The following is a 27129-nucleotide window of genomic DNA, read 5'->3' as shown; positions in this document are numbered from 1 at the left end:
TCGGCCCCTCCCCCCCCACAACCAGTCGGGGAGAAAATACCTCCTTGAAGAAAAGTGGAAAAAAGCTGTTTATTAAACAATAGAACCTAACAATATTAAAACAATAAAACCCCTTGCCGCTCTAAAAGAGATGACCAATTGAGAAACCCCCCGGGTTGCAGCCCAGCTCACTCAGTCTCTTATCAGTCCTTCTGGTGCTGGAATTCTCGCAGGCCAGGCCCGGCCCGGCCCGGTGGCCACAGGTGTGAGCTGCCGGTGCTCCCCTGGGTGTTCAGTCCAGAGCAGGTTCCAAGAGGTCCAAAGAAAAGGAAAAGAAAAACCACAGTCCAGGGACTCTTCTTTGCCTCAGCCAGCTAAAACTAACCAAAAGCAAAAAGAGAGCTCTCTGTCCTGCCGTCTGTCTGTCCGCAGACAACACAGTCCTGGAGCAGGAATGCGGGGGAGTACGTGCAATGTCTGAGCGAAGAAAAAAAGAACTGTGCGATTCTTCTCTCCCCCCTCTCACTCTCTGCAACAAGTCTTAAAGGTGCAAAACTTATTATTATTCAGCATAAACCAATGAGACGATTTGGGGATAAAAGCATCATATAGTCAACCCAGGACACCTTCTGATGAAATCCTTTCTTCTATTCTTTTAGTATAGTTTTAATATAATATATATCATAAAATAATAAATCAAGCCTTCTGAAACATGGAGTCAGATCCTCGTCTCTTCCCTCATCCTAAGACCCCTGTGAACACCATCACACATGGCAGCCTGAAAACCACATCTGGGTTGATTTTAGCAGCCCCTAAATCCTGGAAGTGTCCAAGGCTGTGGGGCAGGGCTGCTCCCAGTCCCATCCAACCTGGCCTTGGGCACTGCCCCAGATCCAGGGGCAGCCCCAGCTGCTCTGGCCATGATGTCCTTGCAGACACTGGGACATCCCTGCTGTGCCCTGGCGTGCCTCAGCAGTGAGCCTGCACTGCATTGGCACAGCCTTATCTCTGCCTTATCAGCCCTCAGCAGAGCCTTGGAACCACCTGGACTGCAGCCACTGACAGGAACTCACTGTCCTGAGCAAAGCAGCTGCTGGAGAGGGGAAAGCAGCTCCAGGAGCACTGAGGGAGGGGCAGGGATCTCCAGCCCCCCCTCAGCTCCATGTGCACTGGGCATTTTGCCCTCTAAAAGCCAAAATAAAAGGGGAAAAAAGGGGAAAAGAAAATATAGAAAGAAGCTGTGGGAGGAGGGCCAGGGAACACAGAGGGAGCTGGACTGGTTCCTTGGAGTGGTGATCCAGACCCAGGATCAGCATACCCAGAGCAGCCTTGGGGACAGGTGCAGAAAGGCACCAATGAAACAAAATACCTTGGAAAAAAAATCAATTCAGTAAATTCCATATTCCCCATGAAAGCAGAATGTGACCAAAATTAAAAAGTGCAGAAAAACCAGGTACAGATTCTACAGAATCCCCAAATCCCTGGGGCTGGCACAGCCCTGCCAGCCCATGGAGTGCCAGCTGTGCCCCGTGGGCACCTTGTCCCCAGCCCAGAGCACTCAGTGCCACCTCCAGGGCATACCTGCAGGGATGGGCACTGCAAAGCTCCCTGGGCAGCCCCTGCCAAGGCCTGAGCTCCCTTTCCATGGGCAAATTGCTGCTGCTGGCCCAGCTGAGCCTGCCCTGGCCCAGCCTGAGGCCGTTCCCTCTGCTCCTGTCCCTGTGCCCTGGGAGCAGAGCCCGACCCCCCCGGCTGTGCCCTCCTGGCAGGGACTTGGGGACACTGGGAAGGTCCCCCTGAGCCTCCTCTGAGGAGAGCTGGGAGATGAAAACTGATGGAATCAATTCCTGATTTCTTCCTGCAACTACTGCCAAAAAGGAGATATTTACCCATCAATAACAAACATCAGCCCCAGAACCGTGCAATTCCCACATCAGGCTGAGACACAACTTCACTCCTGGACGGTTCCTTTGGTGACAGAATTTAATTTCTCACTCTCACTTTGATGCAGTGACACAAACCCAGTGCCAAGGTCCCACTTCTGCCCCAGTGCTGGGTCCAGCCTTTACCCAGCTGTGCAGGTGAGGCTGGCTTTGGAGCAGGAAGTCACAGTTCCCCAGATTTCTCAAATTAAGAATACACATCAGCAGATAATTAAAATAAACCTCATTTAACTCCCACTTCAGCTGCCAAGTTTCCCACAGACATCAGTTCATCCCACCCTCAAAACTTCACAACTTTGTATCAGGGAAGAATAAATTCCATAGAAAGATGATCCCAATGGGAATATCCTTAAAAACACATCATTTCTCATTAGAAAACAAATAAACAGATCTTTTCTTAAAAATAAACCAGGTCTTTCCTTACAAAATACTATTTTCTTTTATAAACATTCTGATTAGTTTTTGCAATAAATAGTTCATCAAAGTTAAATTAATTAGTATTATATATAAATATGACATTTCCTTTTTAGTGTCATAATCAGTGCCTGAATTGCTACAACCGCTCAGAGAGCCACAACCAGCAGTAGCAAAAGTTATGGATCATTTAATTCCTCCTTTAGAGCCAAGTTTCTTGTACCTGAAAAAATAAAATGATTCTGTCAAAAGTCTGTGACCCCGTGTTTGCCTGTGGGTTTTTCCTGCTGGAAAACAGCAATGAGATAAACCCAAAAGTCCATTTGCTTCTCCTTTTCCAAGGAAGAACGAGGAGGATATTTGGGCTTTTCCTGAGGCTGCTCCCACTCCTGAGTCAGTCTCCTTGAGCAGAGTGCTGAGGGAGCTCTGGTGTCCTGCTGGGCCCATCTCCAGCCCCTTCAGGGAGGCTTTGGGATTGCTCTGAAATCACTGTCAGCTTGTCACAAACCAGGAGCTCTTCTCGGGGAGGGAAAGGCTGTGGAGCACCAGGGGGTTTGCTCAGAAACTGGGAAACAAAGAGGAAGTGAGCATTAGGTCTCTGCAGCTGCCCCATCCTGTTTGCTCAGGAACACTGGGGTTATTAAACAACACTGGGGTTATTAAACAACATTGGGATTGTGCTGCACACACCAAGTGACTTTCTCAGGCCTTACAAGTCCCACAGGGCCAACAGCGTCACATCCTCCCTAAAATCCTGTTCCAGGCCTGGGAGCAAGAAGGAAGTGCCTCTCAAGAATAACCCCAGGGCTCGGAGACTTTTTGGGGTAGAAACTTGAAAAAAATTAAAGTTTTGATTGGGAACAAGCACCAAATGGTAACTGGGCTGTAGGGGAAGAGAGATCTGTCAAGAACCCTCCCTTCTGGCACCGGCAGCCATTCCCTGGCTCCTGTCCCTCCAGGCCTTGTCTGCAGTCCCTCTGCAGCTCTCCTGGAGCTCTTCAGGCCCTGCAAGGCCACCATGAGGCCACCCCAGAGCCTTTCCTTCCCCAGGCTGGGCAATCCCAGCTCTCCCAGCCTTTCCTCACAGAGCTGCTCCATCCCTCTGCTCGCCCCAGTGCCCTCAGATGAAACAATTCTGAACTGAATTTGGAATGAGAAACCAGCTGCTGTCAGGAGTGCTGGGCACTGCAGATACAAAAATCAGCACAAATATCCTCACTGTCAGACCCTTTTCCACCAAACTGGGATTGGGAATGTTGTGGCCCAAACCTGCAACTGAAACATCCCTAGTGAAAGCACTGCCTTGGCCAAAGCACATTCTGGGGGGGCACAGCTGCCCTTTGATTCCTGGGATGGCACCAGCCCAGAGCTCTCCCTGTCCTTAGAGGCACCTGGAGCAAAGGAACCTCGAGCACATCCTGTGTGGGTGTGGTGCTGCTGAGCTCCAGGATCTGCAAATCAAGGGATGCAGGGACCGGAGCCAGGGCATGGCTGCCAGTGCCAGAGGGCAGGGCTGGATGGGATCTTGGCAATGAGGAATTGTTCCCTGGCAGGGTGGGCAGGCCCTGGCACAGGGTGCCCAGAGCAGCTGGGGCTGCCCCTGCATCCCTGGCAGTGCCCAAGGCCAGGCTGGACACTGGGGACAGTGGGAGGTGTCCCTGCCATGGCAGGGGTGGGACTGGGTGGGATTTGAGGTCCCTCCCATCCCAACCCAGCTGGGATTCTGTGATTCCATGACACTCCTGGTGCTGAGCACGTGTTCAACCTAAAGCAGGAGCCAAAGTCAGCTGCAAACCTGGGGGTGCTGAGCTCTGACTGAGTGAGAATGAAAGCCCCAGAGGAACTGCAGGGACTCAGGAGAGCACAGGAGGGGCAGGGGTGTTTTGTACATCCTTGTTTCTGGGGAGGGACTCTGCTGCAGCCTCTCTGTCCTCTGGCTGTGTGACAGGGGCAGTGGGTCCCCATCAGCACTGGCTGCTGGTACTGCTCTCCTTTCAGCTGAAATTTTCAGACTCCATAGAATCACAGATTCCCAGAATGGTCTGGGTTGGATGGAGCCCCAAAGCTCTTCCCATCCTGCCATGGCCAGGGACACCTTCCACAGCCCAGTCTGCTCTGGTACAGCTGATCCAGCCCAGGTTCCTTCCTCAGGCACTTTCCTGGAGTTAAAACTCGTGATTACACTCGTGACAGGACTTTGCTGCAGGAGAAAAAAGGAGCTGGTTTAAGTCTAAAAGGAGGCAGGAGAGACAGAGATTTCTGTTGCTCATTGGCCAAATGAGGAACTCAAGTTGACACCTGGTACTCTCTCACTTCAAAATCAACAAACCCATCCTGTTTCTGAGCCAGAAAAAGCTGGTAATTACAAACTACAGACCACTGACCATTAGGTGCCAGTGAAAGGAGGCAAAATAAAAGAAGCCCTAAATGTTTTGGCACTGAGAGCCTTGAAAAAACCAGTGGCTCTGCTGGAAAGTCTGATTTTCACGGGTTAGGCAGGAAACAAACCTCTTTCAAGTGTTCTGGGAAAAGGTAGGAAGGGCAGAAAACATGTTTGATGAGTCTGTACAGATAAAAACTGGAGAAGAAACAAACGGTGACAGCTGTGCCCACGACCAGCATGGACCCCACCAGAACAGTCATAATGATCCACACAGGGGTTACACCTGCCAGAGACAAGGGGAAAAACAATTAAAACTGTCATTATTCACTGCAAATGATTATTTTTAAATTATCACTTTCTCCATGGAATGTCCCTGGATCCCTGGCAGTGCCCAAGGCCAGGCTGGACACTGGGGCTGGGAGCAGCCTGGGACAGTGGGACGTGTCCCTGCCATGGCAGGGGTGGCCCTGCTGGGCTGTGAGGTCCCTCCCAGCCATCCCAGGTGATTCCAGGATCCCCAGCTGCCAGGTTACCATTGTGGGTTGTCTGCTCACAGAGCTCCCTGCTCAGCTGCCCTGTCTTGTTCCACTCGGGAATCAGCGCCTGCACTCGGACACAGTAAACTGTCCATGGCTCCAGCTGGGCCAGGATCTCTGAGCTGTGCCTGGTGTCCACCTGAGCCACCTGCAAACACACAAACACAGCAAAGGGAAGCTGGGAGATCAGCTGCCTGCAAACACACAAACACAGCAAAGGGAAGCTGGCAGATCAGTGACTCAGCTGTGGGATCAGCTAAGGAACAACCAAGGAATTGCAATTACAATTAAATTACAACTGGACTGAATTACAATTACAATTACTTACTGTACAGCCATCCACACCACTGCCCTTTGGGCTGTTTCCAGCAGCACTAACGAAGTTTCAGGCTAATGAGGGATGATAAATGAGATCTGCTGGCAGCCAGAAACTGTCACCCAACCAAATGAGATCAGCTTGGAGCACAGCTACACACAAACACCATCCAGCTGCAGATGCAGCAAGTGGGATGGAGCAACAACACAAGAGGAAAAGGCCTCAGGTTGTGCCAGGGGAGTTTTAGATTAGGAAACATTTTTAAACATTTTTAAAACTCCAGGGGAGTTTTAGATTAGGGACAGGAAAAATTCCTTCAGTGAAAAAGCTGTCAAGCCCTGGAATAGGCTGCCCAGAGAAATGGTGCAGCTCCCACCCCTGGAAGTGTTAAAAATGTGTAAGTGTGGCACTTGGGGACATGGGGTAGTGGTGAACATGGGCTGCTGGGTTAATGGCTGGAACTGAGGGCTCTTCCAACCAGCCAATTCTGTGATTCTGTGACCTGTCATCTAGGCAAAACCAAAAAAAATGAAAGAAAGAAAATATTTCTGGGAGCTGTGAGTTGGCTGAACAGATGAATTTGCTGTTCAGGATCAGTTATGTCCCTGTAACTGCAGAGCACCCCTCAGCAGCAACAGGAGACTCTCCAGGCAGCTTTCAATCCTGGAGCAAGCACCCAGCTCACAAATCACCCGTGGAGCTCCCCAGGCTCTGCCTGCTGCCTCTGGGATCCCAGGGGAATGTTCCAGATTGCAGCTGGAAGTGCTGCAGGCACAGACTCCAGGTGCAGCCCTGTTCCTCTGGTGAATGCACTGAGTGCATCCCAGGGCCAGGAACACCTCATCCCTCAGGAGCCTGGGAGTGGAAACCAGGGTGGGAAACGAGGGCCCCTGATTTCTGGAAGTGGCAAAGCACTGAGCAGGTAACAGACAGAAATCAGAATTACACCTGGTGGAGTCCATTCTGTAAAACTGCACAGATGGACAAAGCACTTATTAACTGGGACTGGGGGCTGCTGGTCAGACACTTTCTGTTTGCCTGAAACAGAGGCCAAAATGCTCTAATTAATACATTATTAATGATCTTTCTCCATGCACTGTGTATGGAGGAGCAGAACTGCCTGTGGAAGAGGCTGGCCCTGAGAGGGAGAAAAGGAACTGCAGCGGATACAAACTGCAGAGCTGCAGGGGGCCACAGGGAATAAAAGCCTTATCCATTGTAGATATTTTTGGGGGTAAAAAACCCAAAGTCCCACTGAGGGGGGAAAAACACAGAGTTATTGATAACTATGGAAAGAGAAAATTCTGTCCATGCTGCTGTGTAATTACACAGCTCCTGCATTTACTCAGTCCTAGCTGTAGAGAACAGACTTGATTAATTTTAATTAGGAGAGATCCATTTTTACTCTTAGAATCACAGAATCCCAGAGTGGGTTGGGATGGAGAGACCCTAAATCCCACCCAGTGCCACCCCTGCCATGGCAGGGACACCTCCCACTGTCCCCAGTGTCCAGCCTGGCCTTGGGCACTGCCAGGGATGCAGGGGCAGCCCCAGCTGCTCTGGGCACCCTGTGCCAGGGCCTGCCCACCCTGCCAGGGAACAATTCCTCATTGCCAACCATCCAGCCCTGCCCTCTGGCACTGGCAGCCATGCCCTGGGTGCTGTCCCTGCAGGCCTTGTCCCCAGTCCCTCTGCAGCTCTCCTGGAGCCCCTTCAGGCCCTGCCAGGGGCTCTGAGCTCTCCCTGCAGCTTCTCCTCTCCAGGTGAGCTCCCCCAGCTCTCCCAGCCTGGCTCCAGAGCTCTGTAACCCGTGCCAGACCCTCCAGGAGCTCCCAGGACACTCCTAGGATGGCGTTTTCCAGGAAAAGCACAGATGCAGATCAGGGAGTCACAATACCCGGGAAGCAGAGGCCGGGTCTGTGTCCGTGCTGCCCTTCCTCCAGTAGAGGATCCTGTAGCTCCAGGAGCCGTAGTAGAGCCGCAGGGGCCACCGGTCCTGGCCGAGCTCCGCAAAGGGCCCCGAGAGATCCACGTGCAGCGCCCCCTGCTCCGGGCGCAGCCGAACCTCGGGGGCACCGATGGAGGCTGGGGAGAGAGGAGAGGAGAGGAGAGGAGAGGAGAGGAGGGGAGGAGGAGAGGGAGGAGAGGAGAGGAGAGGAGAGGAGAGGAGAGGGAGGAGGGAGAGGAGAGGGGAGGAGAGGAGAGGAGAGGAGAGGAGAGGAGAGGAGAGGAGAGGAGAGGAGAGGAGAGGAGGGAGGGGAGGGGGGGGGGGGGGGGGGAGGGAGAGGAGAGGGAGGGGAGAAGAGAGAAGAGAGAAGAGAAGAGAGAAGAGAAGAGAAGAGAAGAGAAGGAAGAGAAGAGAAGAGAAGAGAAGAGAAGAGAAGAAGAGAAGAGAAGAGAAGAGAAGAGAAGAGAAGAGAAGAGAAGAGAAGAGAAGAGAAGAGAAGGAATTCAGCTGGGCATTCTCACACAGCCCAAAAGTCACCTTTTAAATCATGCATTAGAAAGAAGTAATTTCTTTTTCCTGGGTCAGGCATTAATTAATGCTTTCCTCACGGAACTGCTCTGGAAATTGATTTTGTTTTTGCAGCTAAACACCAGGTACCAAAGCAAGCCCCATTCCCACACCCTCTAAATGAACTCAGTTCCCTTTTGCCAGCTGTGGTGACTGCAGGAGAGGAAGGACATTTCCATGGCTATCACTCACTTCTCCTTCTGGGCCAAACTGCCACAACATCTGTCTGTCCTGAGCAGACCCTCTAGAAAAGTGATTTATTGGGGGTTATGTGGGTTTTGATCATGGTCAGCTTGAAAAATGAAAACATTTGAATTATTTCTGCCTTGTGCAATCAAGATTCCTTGGCTGAAAATTAACCTTTTTATGTGAGAGTGGGTTTTTTTTGAAGTAAGAAAAAATAGAAATTAAACTTTTTGTCTGGCAAAGCAATGAATAAGGAAGTAACTGAATTTATTTAGGTATACAGGAAGTCTGGCTCCTTGAAGACAACTTCTCCCTGTCTGGAAAATAGAAATGTTCCTTATTTTAAGAGAAAATGATCAATACTATAACAGTGAAGCTACTGTGCTTTCTGCCAGTGTTGCAACTAAGATTTTATAGTTCAAGGTAATTAAATGTATTTAATTATGTAATTAATTATAAAATAGACAATAGAAATGTTCCTCTTTTTAAAAGAAAATAATACTTTTTTTGAAAATCTTCTCCAGAGGTTATCAGTACTATGACAGTGAACCTACTCTGCTTTCTGTCAGTGTTATAACTAAGATTTTATATTTCAAGGTAATTAAATGTATTTAATTATGTAATTAATGATAAAATGTAATTAAATGATAAAATAGAAAATAAAAATGTGCCTTATTTTAAAAGGAAATTATGTTTGTTTGAAAATCTCCTCTAAAGAGGTGATCAATACTATGACAGTGAACCTACTCTGCTTTCTGCCAGTGTTACAACTAAGATTTTATAGTTCAATGTAATTAAATGTATTTAGTTATGTAATTAATGATAAAATAGACAATAGAAATGTTCCTTATTTTAAAAGAAAATTATGCTTTGTTTGAAAATCTCCTCCAAAGAGGTAATCAATGACAGTGAACCTACTGTGCTTTCTGTCAGTGCTACAAATAAGATTTTATAGTTCAGTGTTGTTGGAGCCCTGGGTGCTGAGAATTCCAGACGTTCTGTGCTGCCAGAGAACACTGCATTGACCTGAGGGCCTGGAGAAGCTTCCAGAATGGAATGGCAGGACTGGGATTGTGGGTGTGGAGTTTGAATAGAAGTGTGTGATATCACAGTGGGGGAAACTCAGAGTTTAAGGGTTTAGAATACAGGAATAGAGAGAAAGCAAGATGGAGGTTTTAGGGTGGAGGCTGCTCCTTCTTCTCCATGGGTTTGGGTGGTTTTGTGTAATTGGACAGAAAAGTCTGCATTGAGGACTTTGAGTGATCAGTTACTGGGTTAAAAGTGACAATACTTTAGGTGTCATTTCTTAATTGAGTAGTTTAGCCTTAAAAGACCTCATAGAGAAAGACAGTGAGCCATCTTGTACCTTGTTAGTGAAATACTGCAGAACTCACTGCTGTGAGACTGTAACACAGATAAGAAAAAACAAACACCTAAGCCTGAAACACCATCTCGAGTGCCTTCAATGCCGACCTCCACAGAGGTACAAAAAAGCAGCCAAGAACTGGCACAACGTAATGAAATGATAAAATACTCTTTATCCTCTCTCCCAGAGCAGGCAGTATTTTTGGGAAGAACAGGGAAGGCTCACTGTCATCCATGGGCTTGAAGGTGAGGGTGACCCAGGAGGAGTGCAGCTCTCCTGCCTCGGCCCGCAGGCGCAGCATGTAGCTGCCGTAGGGTGACAGCGAGGACACGTCACACCAGGGCAGCCTCAGCTCTGTCCCCAGCGTCTCAAAGGTGTCCCCAGGGTAGTAGATGCTGCGGGGAACAGAAACAATGTGTAAGAGATGGCTAATTACAACTGGCTAAATGGCTTTAAGGCAGCAGAGCTGTTAATGCAAGCAGTTAGCACTTGTGGACATAAAAACGTACCCAGTGTGTGTAAGACTCGCACTAGGGATTTTACACCCATCCATAAGTCATTATAAACCTAGGGATTAAAATTCTAACTCTGTAAAAAATGCCCTTTTCCTGACCAAAATTCTAACTCTGTAAAAAATGCCCTTTTCCTGACCAAAATTCTAACTCTGTAAAAAGTGCCCATTTCCTGGCAGGGTCCCAAGGCTGCACTCACCAGGCAGAGTTCAGAGAAGCAGCAAACACTCAGCCAGTGCCAGGGCAGGGCACTGCTGTCTCACTGGGACTCTGCTCAGAGCTGTCCCCAGGATTTGCACACGAGGAAAACGGGGCTGGGAAGGGACCAGGCGCTGCTTATGGAACAGAACCACAGAGGGTGTGGGCTGGGAAGGACCCCAAATCCCACCCAGTGCCACCCCTGCCACAGCAGGGACACCTCCCACTGTCCCAGGCTGCTCCCAGCCCCAGAGTCCAACCTGGCCTTGATCAATACAGGATTTAATGGATGATATTTAATATCTTTTGTTCTTTCTGCTTCGCATCAAAAGCCTGCCCAGAAATGTACTGATCAAGGGAACATGGCTACAGAACCCAGAAAAATCTTCTCTCAACTCAGCATGAACAGAAGGCTCTGGGCAAAGCTTAGAGCTCCTTCCAGTGCCTGGAGGGGCTTCTAAAGAAAAGGGAGAATTTTTATATGGGCAGAGAGTCCAGGAGCCAGGGAACGGCTGCCAGTGCCAGAGGGCAGGGCTGGATGGGATCTTGGCAATGAGGAATTGTTCCCTGGCAGGGTGGGCAGGCCCTGGCACAGGGTGCCCAGAGCAGCTGGGGCTGCCCCTGGATCCCTGGCAGTGCCCAAGGCCAGGCTGGACACTGGGGCTGGGAGCACCTGGCACAGTGGGAGGTGTGGATGGGATGGGATGGGATGGGATGGGGGATGGGATGGGATGGGACGGGACGGGATGGGATGGGAGATCAGGGAAGGGCAAACACTCAGCACAACCAGGTCTCTTCAATCACAGAAGAGAAGAACCACACACAGAGCCAATAACTGCCAGTGTTAGAATGTGTTTGTGGTTCCAAACCAAACAGGACAAAGCTGCCTTGGGTGTGAATGCCCAGGAAACTCCTCTGCCCTGTCCTCCAGCTCAGCAGAGAAGCCTCTCACAAGCTGAAAAAAAGGGACAGCTCCTGGGACAGCAAAGTCCCTGAAATAAAGGGACAGAGTGTGCTCTGCAGAGGACACAGATCCCAAGCACACAGAGCTGCAGGGTGTGAGTGAAAGCCAGCCCAGCCCAGGCCAGCCCCACCTCTTGGACTGGACAGTGTAGGTGAGGTTTCCTCGGGGGAACCTTGGTGCATCCCACTGCAAGGTGCTGTGAAGATTGACTGAAGTAATTCTCACATTCCGGGGCTCTGGGACCATTCCAGAAACTGTGGGAGGAATCAGAACCAACATTTCAGTGTTTGCTCCAGCACTTGTCACTCATCCAAAATTTAAATGCAGCCTCTGCCTTGCCTCGGGTGCTTATTCAAAAACAGAGCCCAGTTTAATTAAATTTAAATCCTGATGCCTCTCCTGCCTCCTTATGCAACAAAACAAATTACTGGCACCAGTGACTTCCAGTAAGTGCTTGTGACACCAACATTTCTGGGGCATGACTGAGCTGGTGCTGCCCAGCACTCGGGGCACGAACTCTCCCTGAGATTGTCAAACCCCAATTTTTCTAAGCAGTGCTCCAGCAGCACTGTGGGAATAACAAGGGTGTGGGGATTGATAAACTTCAGCACCTCTGAAGCTAAGAGAGCTATTACATGTAATTAACCAGCATTATTCATGAGTGACAAAACCCCAGCTGTTCTCCTTTCTTGGAACTGAATCAAAGAAACTCCAAACTAGTGTAAATATCAATGAAAAGCCCATTTCTGTTATGACTTAATTATTCTTACATAATTGTAGGAGACCAAAATAGCAAAGATTCCAGCCCATTACTGCCCCACAAATGAGCAATGCAAACAAACCCTGCCAGAACAGAGCAGTGCTTAAATGTCACAGGAGGCACACCTGATGAGACACTCTCAGATAAATAACACATTTTCCATGTCTGTGCTTCACAGAATCATCGGGGCTGGAAGAGACTTCAAGCTCACCCTGTGTCACCCCAGCAGCCCATAATCATCCCTGAGCTGTGTCCCCAGCTGATGCACAAAGGAATGACATTCCTGTGTCAGTCACCCCCTCTGGCAGGCAAGAGTTTGAAATCTGAACCTGCCTTAAACAAAATCTGTTTCAGGTTGCTCCTACAGTGTTACCCCTGCACCCAACAAATAAATCACAGTGCACATCACGTATACAGAAGTTCAAATCACTCACTGGCGTGGGATGGGAGGGACCATAATCCACCCAGTGCCACCCCTGCCATGGCAGGGACACCTCCCAGTGTCCCCAGTGCCCAGCCTGGCCTTGGGCACTGCCAGGGATCCAGGGGCAGCCCCAGCTGCTCTGGGCACCCTGTGCCAGGGCCTGCCCACCCTGCCAGGGAACAATTCCTCATTGCCAAGATCCCATCCAGCCCTGCCCTCTGGCACTGGCAGCCATTCCCCTTTATTATCCTGGCATTCCACCCCTTGTCCAAAGTCCCTCTCGTTTCTCTTGGGGAGCTGTCCCTGCTCTGAGGATGAGGTCTGAGGCAGGCATGCGAATTCCCAGGAAAAATCACATTTCCTTGCCAGGCTCCCTTCCCTCACAGTGCTGCCTGCCTGAGGAGCCTCCAGGTAAATTGCTTCTTTGGGCATCGTGGATCCAAAGAGATCAGGAAATATTTCTGGGCTTTCAGATTTGTGCTCAGCCCTGCCAGCCCATGCAGTGCCAGCTGTGCCCCATGGGCACCTTGTCCCCAGCCCAGAGCACTCAGTGCCACCTCCAGGGCACACCTGCAGGGATGGGCACTGCAAAGCTCCCTGGGCAGCCCCTGCCAAGGCCTGAGCTCCCTTTCCATGGGCAAATTGCTGCTGCTGTCCCAGCTGAGCCTGCCCTGGCCCAGCCTGAGGCCGTTCCCTCTGCTCCTGTCCGTGTTCCCCGGCTGGCCGCTCTACAGACAGTGACACGCGGCTGTGGGGCCGCGGTTTCGCCGGGATTTGCAGCGTGCCGCTCCCGGCAGGACCGGCCCCGCTTCCCAGCACAGAGCCAATAACGCCCTCGGTGGCCGGGCAAGCTGGTCCCGCTGTCCCCGCTGTCCCCACAGGGCACTCCCGGGGCCGCTCGGTCCCTCACAGCCCCCGCGGAGCCGCGCCGGGCTCGGGGCAGCGCGGAGGCACCGCCGCCCCAGGCACCGCCGCCGCTCCCACCGAGGCCAGGCGGCACCGGGAACTCACTCCGTCCCTCCGTCCCTCCCCGGCAGACTCACCGAGGAGCAGGAACCCGCTGCAGAGCGCGGCCCGCAGCGCGGCGGCCATGGCAGCTCCCTCAGCCCCGGCGGGGCGGCCGCGCCATGGCAGCGGGAGCGGGGCGGCCCCGGCACCCCGAACCTTCCGCTTCCACCTCAGGGCGGGCCCCGGCACCCCGAACCTTCCGCTTCCACCTCAGGGCAGGGCGGGCACCCGGAGCCCCGGCACGCCGAAGGAACCTTCCCCGCTTCCCCACAGGGAGGGCCGGGCTGCGGGCACGGCGGCGGCCCCGGGCCTGAGGGTTCTCCCTCAGAGAAACAGCAGATTTGTCTTTCCAAACCAGCTCTGGGTCTGCTGGTGGATAAAACCAGCACTGGGAGATAAAAGAAACAATGGGAAGGATTCCACTGAGCGATGAATGGAAAAAGATTTTTGCTTTTACAAATAAACTTTAGGTTTGCTGATAAATGAAATTAGACGTTGAAAGATGAAAGAAACAATAGGGAAGAAAACCCCCTAAATTCCTTAAGAATTGAAAATGAAAAGGGAGGGTTATAGATTAGAGGGAAATCTCGGGTATCAGCTGTTTTGGGAAGTCTGTACCTCTCAAGTGGCTCAGCCAATGGGGAAAAAGAGAAGGGAAATGCAGCCGGGAAATTGGGATAAAAAGGAGGCTGTGTCCTCCAAAAACCTGAGAGATGCCAGGGGAATGCCCCATGGCCTCTCTCTTTATTCAAATAAAGTAAAAGGATGCCTCTGTTTCCTTTTTGGACATAAACGTCTGGTGTTTGTGGATTAATTTGCCTAACACCCCTCACACATTGGGCCTGTTTCCCCTCACACAACAGGGCTGCTCACACCGCTTTTAAATGGCTCATTTGGGTTTTAAATGTCATAAAAATATTTTAATATGAATCAGCAATGGTACAAAAATGATACAAAAATAAATTCAAGAAGTGTATTAATGCCTCAATCCATTCTTTTGTCAGCTGAGTGCTCCTGCCTCTGCCCCCATTATTCCACTTGATCAGTGCTCTCTGCACAAATACAGTATCCAGCCAGCAGAACGGGTTTCACAAAAAATCCAGTGACAGAGATAAAGAATAAAAAAATTGTAAGAGTGGTCTGTTTGGGAGACCAGCCTTCCACTGTGCCAGGCTGCTCCCAGCCCCAGTGTCCAGCCTGGCCTTGGGCACTGCCAGGGATCCAGGGCCTGCCCACCCTGCCAGGGAACAATTCCTCATTGCCAAGATCCCATCCAACCCTGCCCTCCAGCACTGGGAGCCATGCCCTGGCTCCTGTCCCTCCATCCCCTGCAAATTGTCTCTCCTCGCCCTCACAGGGAAAAATTTCTAATCCAAAACTGCCCTCTGTCAGTTTGAAGCCATTCCCTCTTGTCCTGTCCCTCCATGGCTTGTCCAAGGCCCCTCCTTTGGAGCCCCTTTGGGCACAGAAGAAGCTCGAAGATCTCTCTGGGTCCTTCTCCAGACAAACACCCCCAGCTCTTTCTGCAGGAGCCCACGCTCACAGGATGTTAATGAAAGGACAAGATCTGTGTGTTCAGTCCAGAAATAAGAGTTGAACAACACTGGTTCCTATGTTATAAAGTAAAAGCAGTTCTCCCTTCTTCATCTCCTCATGTAGCCCGTTACTTGCTCTGTGTCTGAGTCCAAAGAGTCGCTTTCCTCAGAGGAAGAGGAGGAGTTTTGCCACTCATGGAAGGCATTAGAACAAGGCGCTCCCTGCCCACTTCCCGGGTCCTGCAGCAGCTTTGCCTGCGCATCATGAGCACAGTGCCAGTCCCCTGCATCCTGTGGGGCTGGGGGAGCAGCTGCAGGGCCGTGCCCATCCTGCTCCAGGGTGCCCAGCAGCACGGTGTTCAGGCTGATGGTGAAGCACCCACTGCCCCCCTGGGGCTCATGGCTGTCCCCACACAGAGGGCTCAGCAGCTCGCTCCTCGTGTCCCCGTCCCCTGCAGGGTGCCCCTGGGGCTCCTGGGGCTCAGCAGCTGGCGTGTCCCCAGCCTGGCTGCTGCTGTGCTCACAGGTGCTGCTCCCTGAGTACTGCTCCGGGCTGCTGGGGGTGTCACAGCCCCGGGGACACTGCCCCTGCCCAGCCTGCCCCGCCTGGTGTAGTCGTGCTCACGCAGGGCACTGCTGTCACTGTCACTGCTGTCACTGTCAGTGTCATCACTGGCACTGCCTCTGCAGCCCCTGGCCTTGCTCTTCACCTCTCTGGGGATGATCTCCACTGAGGCCACTGTTTCTGACTCGGACACCCATGGGGAGTAGGCCAACCTCCTGATGCATGCCTGGAGAGTAAAAGGAATTAAATCAATCAGCCACTTTTGCACATATGCACACAACAGCACGAAAAAAAATCCCAAATAACCTCCAGCCATCAGGCTGTCAAACAAATGATTCCTTCTGTGCCACACTTTGGGCTTTTTCTGCAGAGTTCAGGGTATCTAGGTATTCTAGGCTGACTATATGATGCTTTTATCTCCCAAATTTGCCCTAAACCAGGACAAACACAATTGTTCCTTCTTTTTCATTCCTGAACATCACACAACCCCTGAAAGGTTTGAGTGAGAAGGGATCTTAAAAAATCATCACGTTCCAATCCCCTGCCATGGCAGGGACACCTTCCACTGTGCCCAGTGTCCAGCCTGGCCTTGGGCACTGCCAGGGATCCAGGGGCAGCCCCAGCTGCTCTGGGCACCCTGTGCCAGGGCCTGCCCACCCTGCCAGGGTGAGCTGAGTCTTGTCACTCTCCCAACTCTTGCAGTCACCTCTATCACAGCTGAGCAATTTTAATATCCTTTAGAAACTATCTTTTGAAGCAATTTTCACCATTTTACCATCCCAAGCCCTGTCTTCCCTCTGCACTTCAGGGATTATTCAATATTTGAAGCATTCATCAAGTTGACAATAAAAAATAAATAAACCTTAGACACTCCTTAGGAATGTGTTCAGCAATTGTTGGGATGTGAAAGTGACACAGCAAAGGACAGAAACATGTGGAAGAAGCCTTAGAAAAAAGTGATACCCATCTGCTCTGGGTATGTTTGTAGAAAATGCAAAATATTTGTGCTAAAAAACTGTAGAGAATAAAGGTAAAAGAAGCCAGAGACTGTAAAAAAATAGAACAAGCAAGAAAAGATAGAAGACAGAAACAAGAAATCTTGTTATTTGTGATTGAAATTTAGTGGCACAATTATTTGTGAATGAAATTATCCATTTAAATTCAATCTATGGAAATAAAAAACTAGCTGGCTCTGGAGTGGCTCCCTCTGTGCTTGATCACAGAGGAAGTCCAAGAGAGATTATTTTATTATTATGAAACAGTGGAACAACTTCTCCTCCAGTCTCTCCTCACAGGGCAGCTTCTCAAGCCCTCTGCTCCCCCCTGGCCCTGCTCTGGGCCACACCTTTTGTGCCCTGTGGGGACCAGAACCGGGTGGAATATTCCTGGATGTTCCCCCTGAGCAGGGTGGGATGATCCTCTCTGTTAGTAACTTGTCACAGAAGTAGCAAGAAATGGTTTTGAATATTTGTTCTGAAGATCAGACAAAACTTAGCAGCCTAGAGAGCATTTTGACTGAGGTAAACTACAAATGCAAACACTCTGTGCTGTTACAGAACTTGTACCTAAAGCACAGGACTGGAAATTCCAGCTGTTAAACCTCCTGCTGCCAGCCAGAGAGGGCAGACCTGAGAGCTCTTACATACCAAGGCCTGAGGAAGGGAAAACTTCGGGAAAATAAAGCCTGCTGCATGCACACACTTCAGAACTGCAACAATGATCAGTGAGACACAGACAGCACCGGCCACTGCAGCTTCATGGTACCCTGGAGTGAAAAAAATCAAATAAACACACATGGAGGAAGTGTCCCACCAACACATTCCAGATCTCCCAGTCACAACAGCTATTAGGAATCCCAATAATTTTAGTTAGAAGGGATCTGTGAAAGTCAGAGTCAGAACAAGACCAAATCCTAAATTAGCTTCAGGAAATACAAAAGAAGTGACTCCCATCTTTCTGCAGAGCTAGTGGAGATCTTTATGGCTCAGGGGATTGCCAAGAGATTTGCTGCCCCAAAGTGCTGGGTTTTTATATTTCACTCCTAAATACCCACAATGGTTCTCTATTGGAATGTTTCTCTCTGCCAGCGAGGTCCTGAGGGACAGCACCCAGGGAGCAGCTGGGGTTGGGCCAGGAGGGATTTAGGTTGGATTTGAGGGAAAGGTTCTTGCCCAGAGGGTGCTGGCACTGCCCAGGGCATGGGCACGGCCCCGAGGCTGCCACAGCTCCAGGAGCCTTTGGCCAGCGCTGCCAGGGATGCCCAGGCTGGGCTTGGGGGGGTCTGGGCAGGGCTGGGGTGGCACTGGGGATCCCTGGGGGTCCCTTCCCTCAGGACATTCCATGATTCTGTGATCACTTTTTTTTTAGGACTGAACTGTAAATGTCCCTACACCAAAAGAACACGTTGCACACCCAGACCAGCCCCCTGCCCACAGCTCCATTACCTTGCTGAGCCTCTGAGTCTGCAGTGACACATTTCCAGGGGGAGGGGACAGAATTCTTGTTCAGGGATGCAGTGACCCCCACAGACAGGCAGTAATTCCTGCTGGGATACAACTCCTCAATGACAACACTGAACACCTCTTCATTGGTTCTCTGCCGTGGCCTCTGCCATGAAAAACAATGGTTTGAAGTCAGTTATTGGCTGAGAGAGCCCCTGCTCCCTCCTCCAGACCTGCCCCCTGCAGGGAAAGGAAGCTCAGATTCTGCTGGCCATGGTCTCTCTTTTCTTCTAAGAAATCTATTTCTGTTTTCTTTTGCTTCTATCCACATATTTGGATTTAGGAGCCTATTAACCATCACAGCCATTTCATGCCCTCTGTGTTCCTCCCCTAAAGCACAACTATTCCCAAATTTCCCTACCTTATGCTCTCCATCCTGTGATTTCAGGGTGATGATATAATCCAGCTCGTCATAGATATCAATTAAAGACAGCAGCTTCCCATTCTGTCTGAAGTGAGAGGCTGGCAGCTTTATGGTGACGTTGAGGCAGTTTGGACAGGAAGTGATATTCACTTCTGGTGGTCCCAGAATTGCTGTTGGAAAACAAGAAAGAGGAAAAAATGATCGAAAAAATACAGTTCTACTTTATCCAGTACCAATTCCATCTCTGTGATACACACAGCTGCCTCAGCACACTCCAGAGGGGGCCCTGCTGTAAATCCACGAGGCCTTGCAACATTTAACTTCCACAGCCAAACCATCATTTCCCACATGGCCAGACTTTAAAGGAAAAGGAGTGGAAGGAAGAAGCAGAAAGGGGACAGAGGATTTGCTCCGGCTCCACAGAGACGTGATCTTTGTATCTACACGAGATTAAAGCTGAGGTTAAAGTACAGAATAGAATCCTAGAATGGGATGGGTTGGGAAGAACCTCACAGCCCACCCAGGCCACCCCTGCCATGGCAGGGACACCTCCCACTGTCCCAGGCTGCTCCCAGCCCCAGCGTCCAGCCTGGCCTTGGGCACTGCCAGGGATCCAGGGGCAGCCCCAGTTGCCCTGGGAATTCCATCCCAGCCCCTGCCCACCCTGCCAGGGAACAATTCCCAATGTCCATGTAACCCTGCTCTCCTTCAGCTGAAAGCCACCCCCGGCCTTGTCCTGTCCTTTTTATTAAACCAACTGCAGGGCTCCTCCTCAGGATGTTCTCCTTGTCCCATTCTCCTCATTCCCTACAGCATTCCCCCATGGCTGACTCTGGAAGGGGACACAGCAGTTGCCTCTGCTGAGCTCAGAGGAAACACCATCAGTTCATCCTCCACAGCTCTCCAGCTGCTCCTCAATATCTCAGCTCTGTGAGCTCAAAACTCCATTTTAAGCAGAGCCAAGGGTGAAGCCACCTCTGGCAAGAAAGACAAGTACCTTCAGCAGGGAAAAGGGCAGATTGATTGTTTGTCCATCAATCTCTTCCCTACACCTGCTGCAGAACTGCCACTTTTTAACTCAACATTCATTATTTGAACACACAAATACAATGTTCTTCTTTAAGTTATGTACCTTACACAGTCAAGAGATTTTTACTTGGTGTTTGTCAATGCACAACTGTATTTTCTTTATAATTATAATGTATTTATTTCAAAACCAGAGCCTCATTCCTTTAGCAGAGCTACAAATCAGGACTACACATAGATGAAATACTACATACAAATAGCCACCAACACAGCCAGTGTGGAGCCTTACAGCAAAGGTAACAGAACACAATTCAGGATTAGCTGCTAATGAAAACTACAAAAAGAAGAAATGCAGAGACAGAACTTACTCTCAGTGAGTGGCACAAAACGCAGCAGAGAAGAATTGAGCACCTGAGCTCCTCCAATGCTCTGAACAAATACAGAATACTCAGTAGACCTGTCCTTGAACTCCTCTGTCAGCTCACAGGAGAGCTGGGCAATGCCTGAACACTGCTGAGCACTCATCCAGTTCTGGCTCCTGCAGGAAAGAGCAAGAGTCTCAATTCTCTGATGTGAGAAGGCATGGCAGTGTGAGGAGAGCATCCCAAAGGAAAATAAAACCTCAGAAAAACTAAGAAAAAAACCAAGAAAAACAGAGAAAACCTCAGCCTTACTATTTTCAGAGAATCCCTGAGGCTGGCAAAGCCCTGCCAGCCCATGGAGTGCCAGCTGTGCCCCATGGGCACCTTGTCCCCAGCCCATGAGGAGAGCACTCAGTGCCACCCCCAGGGGACACCTGCAGGGATGGGCACTGCAAAGCTCCCTCCTCTTTGAGTCAATAAACATTAAAAGCAGAATTTGTGCCGTATTTTGTGTGACTTGCCTGTAGTCTTTGTAGAGCACGTTGTAGGATGCTGGCACAGCTGGGTCATGTTCTGCCTGCCAGGACAAAATGTGCTGGAAATTGTGGGAGTCCATCTGGAGGTTGTAAGGAAGCCCCTTTCTCTCTAGAAAGGAAAAAATAACAACAAAAAAAATCCCAACAAACAACTCCGAGCTTTGCAACCATTCTAATAAATAAACCCATTTAGAGCAGCTCAGGATTTGCCCCAAAAAGCAGCCCCAGGGGAGAGCTCAGCACAACAGACACAGCAATGCAAAGCACTGTGCACATGGACTACATTTCTCTTAAGTTCTTTCTCCAAAAAGCATGAAGTTCCAAAATGATGATTGGTGAGGATGCGCAAGCTACGAAACGTGCTAGGAAAAGCATTTTAGAGATGGTAACACTCTTACCAGGCAGGCTGCAAACAGCTGCAGACAGAAAGGTGAGGCACACTGGAAAGTGAAACTCTGTATTAATGCTTTGGTGTATCCACAGGACCTGACTTTTATTACAAGATCTCATTTGCAACAATTGGTTCATACCCAGCACTCCCTGGGGGAACTGTTACTTTCTTTCACACCTTCCTAGACTTCCCTACACTTCCCTCCTCCTCCAGAGCCCGGGAGAAGCGTCCAGAACCTGGGGCTCCGAGGAGGAGCTGGTTCCTGGATCCCTCCTCCCTATGAGGTTCAGGATTCAGTGTCAGCAAAACCACCCAAGATGTTCTCACCAAATCATGTCTCAAAGGACTCTGGCTCTATTTCAAACACCTTTTCAAGCCAATCCAAGAATTTTAGGGCTGATCTGGGAAAATATTCCATTATTGCGTGACTCAGCCTCATAGATCCCGGCAGGGTTTGGGTTGGAAGGGACCTTAAAAAGCACCCAATTCCACCCCTGCCATGGCAGGGACACCTCCCACTGTGCCAGGCTGCTCCAGCCTGGCCTTGGGCACTGCCAGGGATGCAGGGGCAGCCCCAGCTTTCCTGGGCAATCCTGCCATTCCAGAGGTTCCTACATCTTCCTGTAAAACCTCCCCAGGAGCCCGTGATCCACCCTGGCTCTCACTGCATCCAGGATTCTTTTCCTTGACCAACCCAGCTCCTCACTGTTCCTATCTTTTCAACACAGCGCTTCAAAACATTTGAAGTTTTTGTTTGATTCCTCTAATTTTCTTTTGTTTCAAGACCCTTCAGCCTCCCTTCTGCTTTGAGTGCAATAAAAAGAAACTTCCTGTTCTTGTTTTAAAGCATTTTGTGGTCATGCCTCTGACTCAGGAAATGCTGACTCCCATACCCAGTTGGCCAAAGCAGTCACTACTTTAATTCCAAACACATGTCTTCTCTGTTTTACATGAATTCCATGGGAAAATCTGGAGAGTTCCTTCCTTATCTTCCCTAAAACTCTCTTTTGTCTTCACCTGTCGTGTTAAAAAGATGTGCCACAGTCAGCACGACTGTGAAAAGAGAAGAGAAATCTGGGCCTTGAATAAGAGAATTTAAACAATCTTTATGGAGATCCATAAATAATGAGTTTAACAGCAGCTAAATATAGAACAATGGATTTCCTACCAGGTAGGAAATCACTAATTTGGAAAAAAACATCCAGTGGGGGTAAATAAAGCAATATTTTAACTATTATTATTATTATTTGAACACAAGCTCAAATTTGTAATAAATTGTGTGTGCTGAATTGCTGCTGCATTCCAGTTAGCATTATTTGATTTTTCAATGCCTCTTCTCCATCCAAACCAAATACCTTTCAGTTCAGAGCTCAAACTGCCTCTGAACTTTGTTTCAACAAACAAGTTTAGCAAAGGAAGTTGAACAGTTGCAAAACTGTGTTACACTCTTACAAAGGAGACACAGCCAAGACAAATATCTGAGAACAAGTAACTGGGAACGTTCAGCCCGGGGAAATAGGGATGGTCTGGAATCTGCATGGGGAATCTTCTGCAGCATCTTGGCCTATTTGAGTTTCTACCACCCTGGCAGTGTCCCAGGCCAGGCCGGACACTGGGGCTGGGAGCAGCCTGGGACAGTGGAAGGTGTCCCTGCCATGGCAGGGGTGGCACTGGGTGGGATTTAGGGATTTAGGTTCCAACCCGAACCAGTCAGATGATCTGACCCTTTTTACAGAATTAAAGGACCATAACAAATCCCCTTCTCACAACCAGTACAGCTCAGCCATACTGAGCTTGTTTCACCTGCTGATCCAGAAACTGAGGAGTGCCAGAAAAATTCAGAATAAAAAATAAAAACCCCTCACATGTAACTGAGAGTTCCTGGGTGTGCAGGGAGGCAGAACCATGGGATGGAATGGCCTGGACTGGAAGGGACCTTAAAGCCCACTCTGGGGCCAGAGTCACCAGTTCAGGCATGGAGGAATCCCAAAAAGTCTGGGTTGGGAACAACCCTAAATCCCACCCAGAGCCACCCCTGCCATGGCAGGGACACCTCCCACTGTCCCCAGTGTCCAGCCTGGCCTTGGGCACTGCCAGGGATCCAGGGGCAGCCCCAGCTGCTCTGGGCACCCTGTGCCAGGGCCTGCCCACCCTGCCAGGGAACAATTCCTCATTGCCAAGATCCCACCCAGCCCTGCCCTCTGGCACTGGCAGCCATTCCCTGGGTGCTGTCCCTGCAGGCCTTGTCCCCAGTCCCTCTGCAGCTCTCCTGGAACCCTTCAGGCCCTGCCAGGGGCTCTGAGCTCTCCCTGCAGCTTCTCCTCTCCAGGTGAGCACCCCCAGCTCTCCCAGCCTGGCTCCAGCCCTGCTCATGGTTTATGCACAGAATGGAGCATGCAGGGGTAACACCAGAGATCCTTACTCTGGGAATTACTCCAGGGAAAGTTCTACAATACAATGATGGTCTCTTACTTCATTAACTCAGTAGGATTATTAATGAATTAATGAGTCCCCTGCAGTGCTGCTCTCTACCCCAAAGGTTCAGGTACTTACCAAGCTGACAGAGAGGCATTGGCACATCCATTGGGGTTCTCATGGAGATTAACAAACAAACCTCTCTGCTTGCAAAAGGAACATCTTGCTTCTGTTCCTACAAACACATGAAAAACAAGCACATTTTACTAAACGATCACAGTAAATTGCCTTAGTAAATCACTTCTAACTAACCCAAGGTTTCTGTAGAGAATTGTTTTACCCTCTCCAGTGTCTGAGGGAGGGCAGTGGTACTGAAAGAGTTACTGGGGGAGGCACTGATCCTTATCATTTTATGGCAATTTTGGTCCATTTCCATGGCAACAGCACTTCGCTTTTTTCACATGGAATGGGCTCCTACCACTTCAAATAAAGCAGAAACCACTGCATAATTATTTACATTAACTTTGCATTGGGATAGTACCTGAAAATTCAATGCCACTCAGTCCAACTTCATTAATACAAGGAAAACAAACTCTGCTTGGCTTTGTTTGAAACAAACTCATCACCATTGTAGGAATTGTTTCCAAAAAGGGAAAAGATAACAGAGCACTTAGAAAAGAATTAATTACAAAGAAGTTATGAAGTTTGCTACAACTTTTTAATGCATAGGATCTATTAAAATAATCCTTCTCTTCACTGTTATTTTTTACTCTATTTAACATCCCCATAATATTAATATCCACAGGACCTGGTTTTGAGTTAGCTGGGCAAAGGTGTATCTGTTTCTAAAGAACCTTCCCCTCAGGTTTAACAAAAATTAACTGCTTTTTAATTTAACATTATTTGCAAATACAACTGGAATTATTTTTCTGCAAAACAACCAGTTTAAAATTGTACCAGAGTACACTCTGTATATGAATATATTAATATATAACCCTGTACATTCATATATTAACACAGGATAGAAGTCATCTGTTAAAATCAGGTTAAACCCCTTTATCTGAGAAGTCAATCTCCCAGTGCTCAGAGAGTAGGAAGTCACTGGGTAAGTGTTAGGAACTTGGATCTGTGCAAGTGACAGTCCCACAGCCTCAGGGAATGCTCTCTTCCCCTCACTCTGTTCATTCATTCAAGCAGAAGCCATTCCAAAGAGCAGCTGCACCTGCAGACAGGGACCTTCCAGGCTGTTCAAAGTGTTCCCTTCAGGAGAAGCCTTGGGGATGTTGCATTCCCTTGGTAAATGATTTCCTTGCCCTGATAAGCCCTGCAGCTCACCCAGGCCCTGTCTGAAGCACTCCCTGCCCATGGGGATGTCTGTGTGTACCTGGGATCCTGGCTGGCCATGCTGCAGGGATAACAAGAATGCCACTCTGGGAATCACAGCAGGCTGCCGGCTGCCTCTGCCTGCTGAGCAAAGGAGGCTCCCACATGAGGCACACTCAGAGCCAGGTTATTTGTTCAGCACCTTCCACTGCTTGAGAAAATGTGATAAAATGTGCTCATCTCCAGGATTCCACAGCTGTCTAAAGCTGGATGTCCTCTGCAGATCTACCACTGCCGGGGAGATTCCAGGGGAAAACCATTTCTGTCAGAACTCTGGTGAGCTTTTGTTGCTCCTCCTCTTCAGAGCTGCAGCAAGCCCTGTGGAAAAGCCATGGAGAGAGCAGTGAGTGCAGCACCCGAGGCCAGGCTGTGCCCTCAGGAGATCCCTGGGAGCTGCCTGGAGCCCCACGGCTCCCATGGCACAAGGGACACTGGCACAGCACCCACAGCTGGAGCTCATGGGATCCCACACTGCCTGGAGGATCCTAAATCCCACCCAGGGCCACCCCTGCCATGGCAGGGACACCTCCCACTGTCCCCAGTGTCCAGCCTGGCCTTGGGCACTGCCAGGGATGCAGGGGCAGCCCCAGCTGCTCTGGGCACCCTGTGCCAGGGCCTGCCCACCCTGCCAGGGAACAATTCCTCATTGCCAAGATCCCATCCAGCCCTGCCCTCTGGCACTGGCAGCCATTCCCTGGCTCCTGTCCCTGCAGGCCTTGTCCCCAGTCCCTCTGCAGCTCTCCTGGAGCCCCTTCAGGCCCTGCCAGGGGCTCTGAGCTCTCCCTGCAGCTTCTCCTCTCCAGGTGAGCCCCCCCAGCTCTCCCAGCCTGGTTCCAGCCCTGGGATCAGTTTAGTGGCTCTCATGTTCAGGCTGGATGGGGCTATATTGGCTTCCAATCAGAAAAGAAAAAAAAAAACAGCTTTGAGGTCTTGAAAGCCAGTGGCTCGTATTTCAGAAAAGCTCTCCCCCAATTCTCTGAAAGAAGCAGATGGTCTATTTCTTTACATAAATCAGCTCAGGGGAATACTGAGAGATGCAGAGAGGCTGACTGACAGCAGGGAAGTCTGCAGAGGAACATTCTGAGCCTGTAGAGGCACCTCTGAGCCCTCCCAGCCCGGCCCCTGCCCAGGCAGGGTCACTGCAGCAGTGACACAGGAACGTGCCCAGGGCGTTTGGGATGTCTCCGGAGAGGGAGACTCCAGCCCCTCCCTGGGCAGCTGTTCCAGGGCTCTGCCCCTCCAGGGAAGGAAGTTCTTGCTCAGGCTGGGCTGGAATTGTTGTGTTTTAGTTCCTGGCCATTGCTCCTTGTCCTGCCACTGGCACCACTGAACAGTCTGGCACCATCCTGACACCCCTGGAGCTCTATAAAAGCCTGAATCCACCCAAGCCAGGGAACCACACCGTGCCTGTAGCATTATTCCCACCCTCGACTGCTGGGAGACTTTGGATAAACCACTCGTAAGGACATGGAAATCACTTAATCTCCATAACCCAAGGCCATTACCAACAGCGCTTATCCATGGGTTGCCACAGTGCTGGGACAGGAGGAGACAGCCTCAGGCTGGGCCAGGGCAGGCTCAGCTGGGACAGCAGCAGCAATTTGCCCATGGAAAGGGAGCTCAGGCCTTGGCAGGGGCTGCCCAGGGAGCTTTGCAGTGCCCATCCCTGCAGGTGTGCCCTGGAGGTGGCACTGAGTGCTCTGGGCTGGGGACAAGGTGCCCATGGGGCACAGCTGGCACTGCATGGGCTGGCAGGGCTGTGCCAGTCCCAGGGATTTGGGATCTGCCACGGGGACCCTCGGGGATGCCCCAGCAAACCACGCCTGAGACAAGGGGCGCTGCGAGAGCCCTCGGCTGTTCCTCCCAGCCACCAGCTCTTGGTGCGATCCCCGCACCAAACCCACCCCAAGCACCTCCCGGGCCACCGCCGGGGCCAATGCAGCGAGCGGGACGCTGCCAAGGGCGAACCCGGCGGGGTTTTGGGGCACCGTGTGAGGTTCAGGGGGCTCCACACGGGCCCGGGCCCCACACGGCTCCAGCAGAGCCCCCCAGGAATGCCCGGGCAGCGGCTCAGAGCGCTCCCCTCAGCCGGGGGAGGGAGCGCGGCCCCGCTCCCCTCAGGGATCCGCTCCATTGCCACCGCAGGGCCGCGCCCGGGCGCAGCGGGGGGACACAGCACCGCAAACACCGCCACCTGCCAGCCGTACCTCGCGGCGGGGAACGCCCAGGGGCTCCGCTCGGGCTCCTCATCGCTGCTGACTGCTTCTATAACCCCTTATCAATGCGATCGATCCCAGCGCGACCACCCACCCCACCGCCGAGCGGAAAATGGCGGCAGGAAGGGCACGGCGTTAGCCACGCCCACAAACAGCACACGCTCATGTGACCAGACCACGCCCCCATGCCATCAAACCACGCCCCAATCAATTACTCTACCACGTCTCCATACCACAAGCCCCGCCCCTTCCCCTCAGGCCCCGCCCAGTTGCGCCATGGCGGCGCTTCCTGAGGGCGCCGCTCTCTTCCCGCGCTGGCGGGAAAGGCTTT

At 50.8% G+C, this 27129-nt stretch overlaps 2 protein-coding genes across 2 annotated transcripts; both read right to left on the bottom strand.

Moving 5' to 3' along the window:
* Window positions 1-1944: 1944 nt before the first annotated feature.
* Window positions 1945-13662, bottom strand: IL10RB (interleukin 10 receptor subunit beta). The gene is made up of 7 exons (XM_030961650.1): window positions 13540-13662; window positions 11443-11566; window positions 9864-10033; window positions 7469-7656; window positions 5253-5403; window positions 4845-5002; window positions 1945-2901 (listed from the first exon to the last, which is right to left on the bottom strand). Exons 1-7 carry the CDS (start codon window positions 13586-13588, stop codon window positions 2731-2733), a joined length of 1011 nt encoding a protein of 336 aa, XP_030817510.1. The 5' UTR covers window positions 13589-13662; the 3' UTR covers window positions 1945-2730.
* Window positions 13663-14815: 1153 nt separating this feature from the next.
* IFNAR2 (interferon alpha and beta receptor subunit 2) lies at window positions 14816-26927 on the bottom strand. Its single transcript, XM_030961635.1, is given in 11 exon segments — window positions 14816-15617; window positions 15620-15830; window positions 17251-17369; window positions 18049-18211; window positions 18467-18639; window positions 19864-20033; window positions 20379-20502; window positions 20792-20833; window positions 23338-23434; window positions 24584-24900; window positions 26790-26927. Coding segments are annotated over 9 exon segments (1515 nt in total). The 5' UTR covers window positions 23381-23434; window positions 24584-24900; window positions 26790-26927; the 3' UTR covers window positions 14816-15147.
* Between the last annotated feature and the right edge of the window lie 202 nt (window positions 26928-27129).

Source organism: Camarhynchus parvulus, chromosome 1 (assembly GCF_901933205.1).
Source record: "Camarhynchus parvulus chromosome 1, STF_HiC, whole genome shotgun sequence".
In the NCBI taxonomy this organism is placed as follows: Eukaryota; Metazoa; Chordata; class Aves; order Passeriformes; family Thraupidae; genus Camarhynchus; species Camarhynchus parvulus.
Note: the sequence above shows the minus strand (reverse complement) of the source record. Positions and strands in the feature narration are given on the sequence as shown.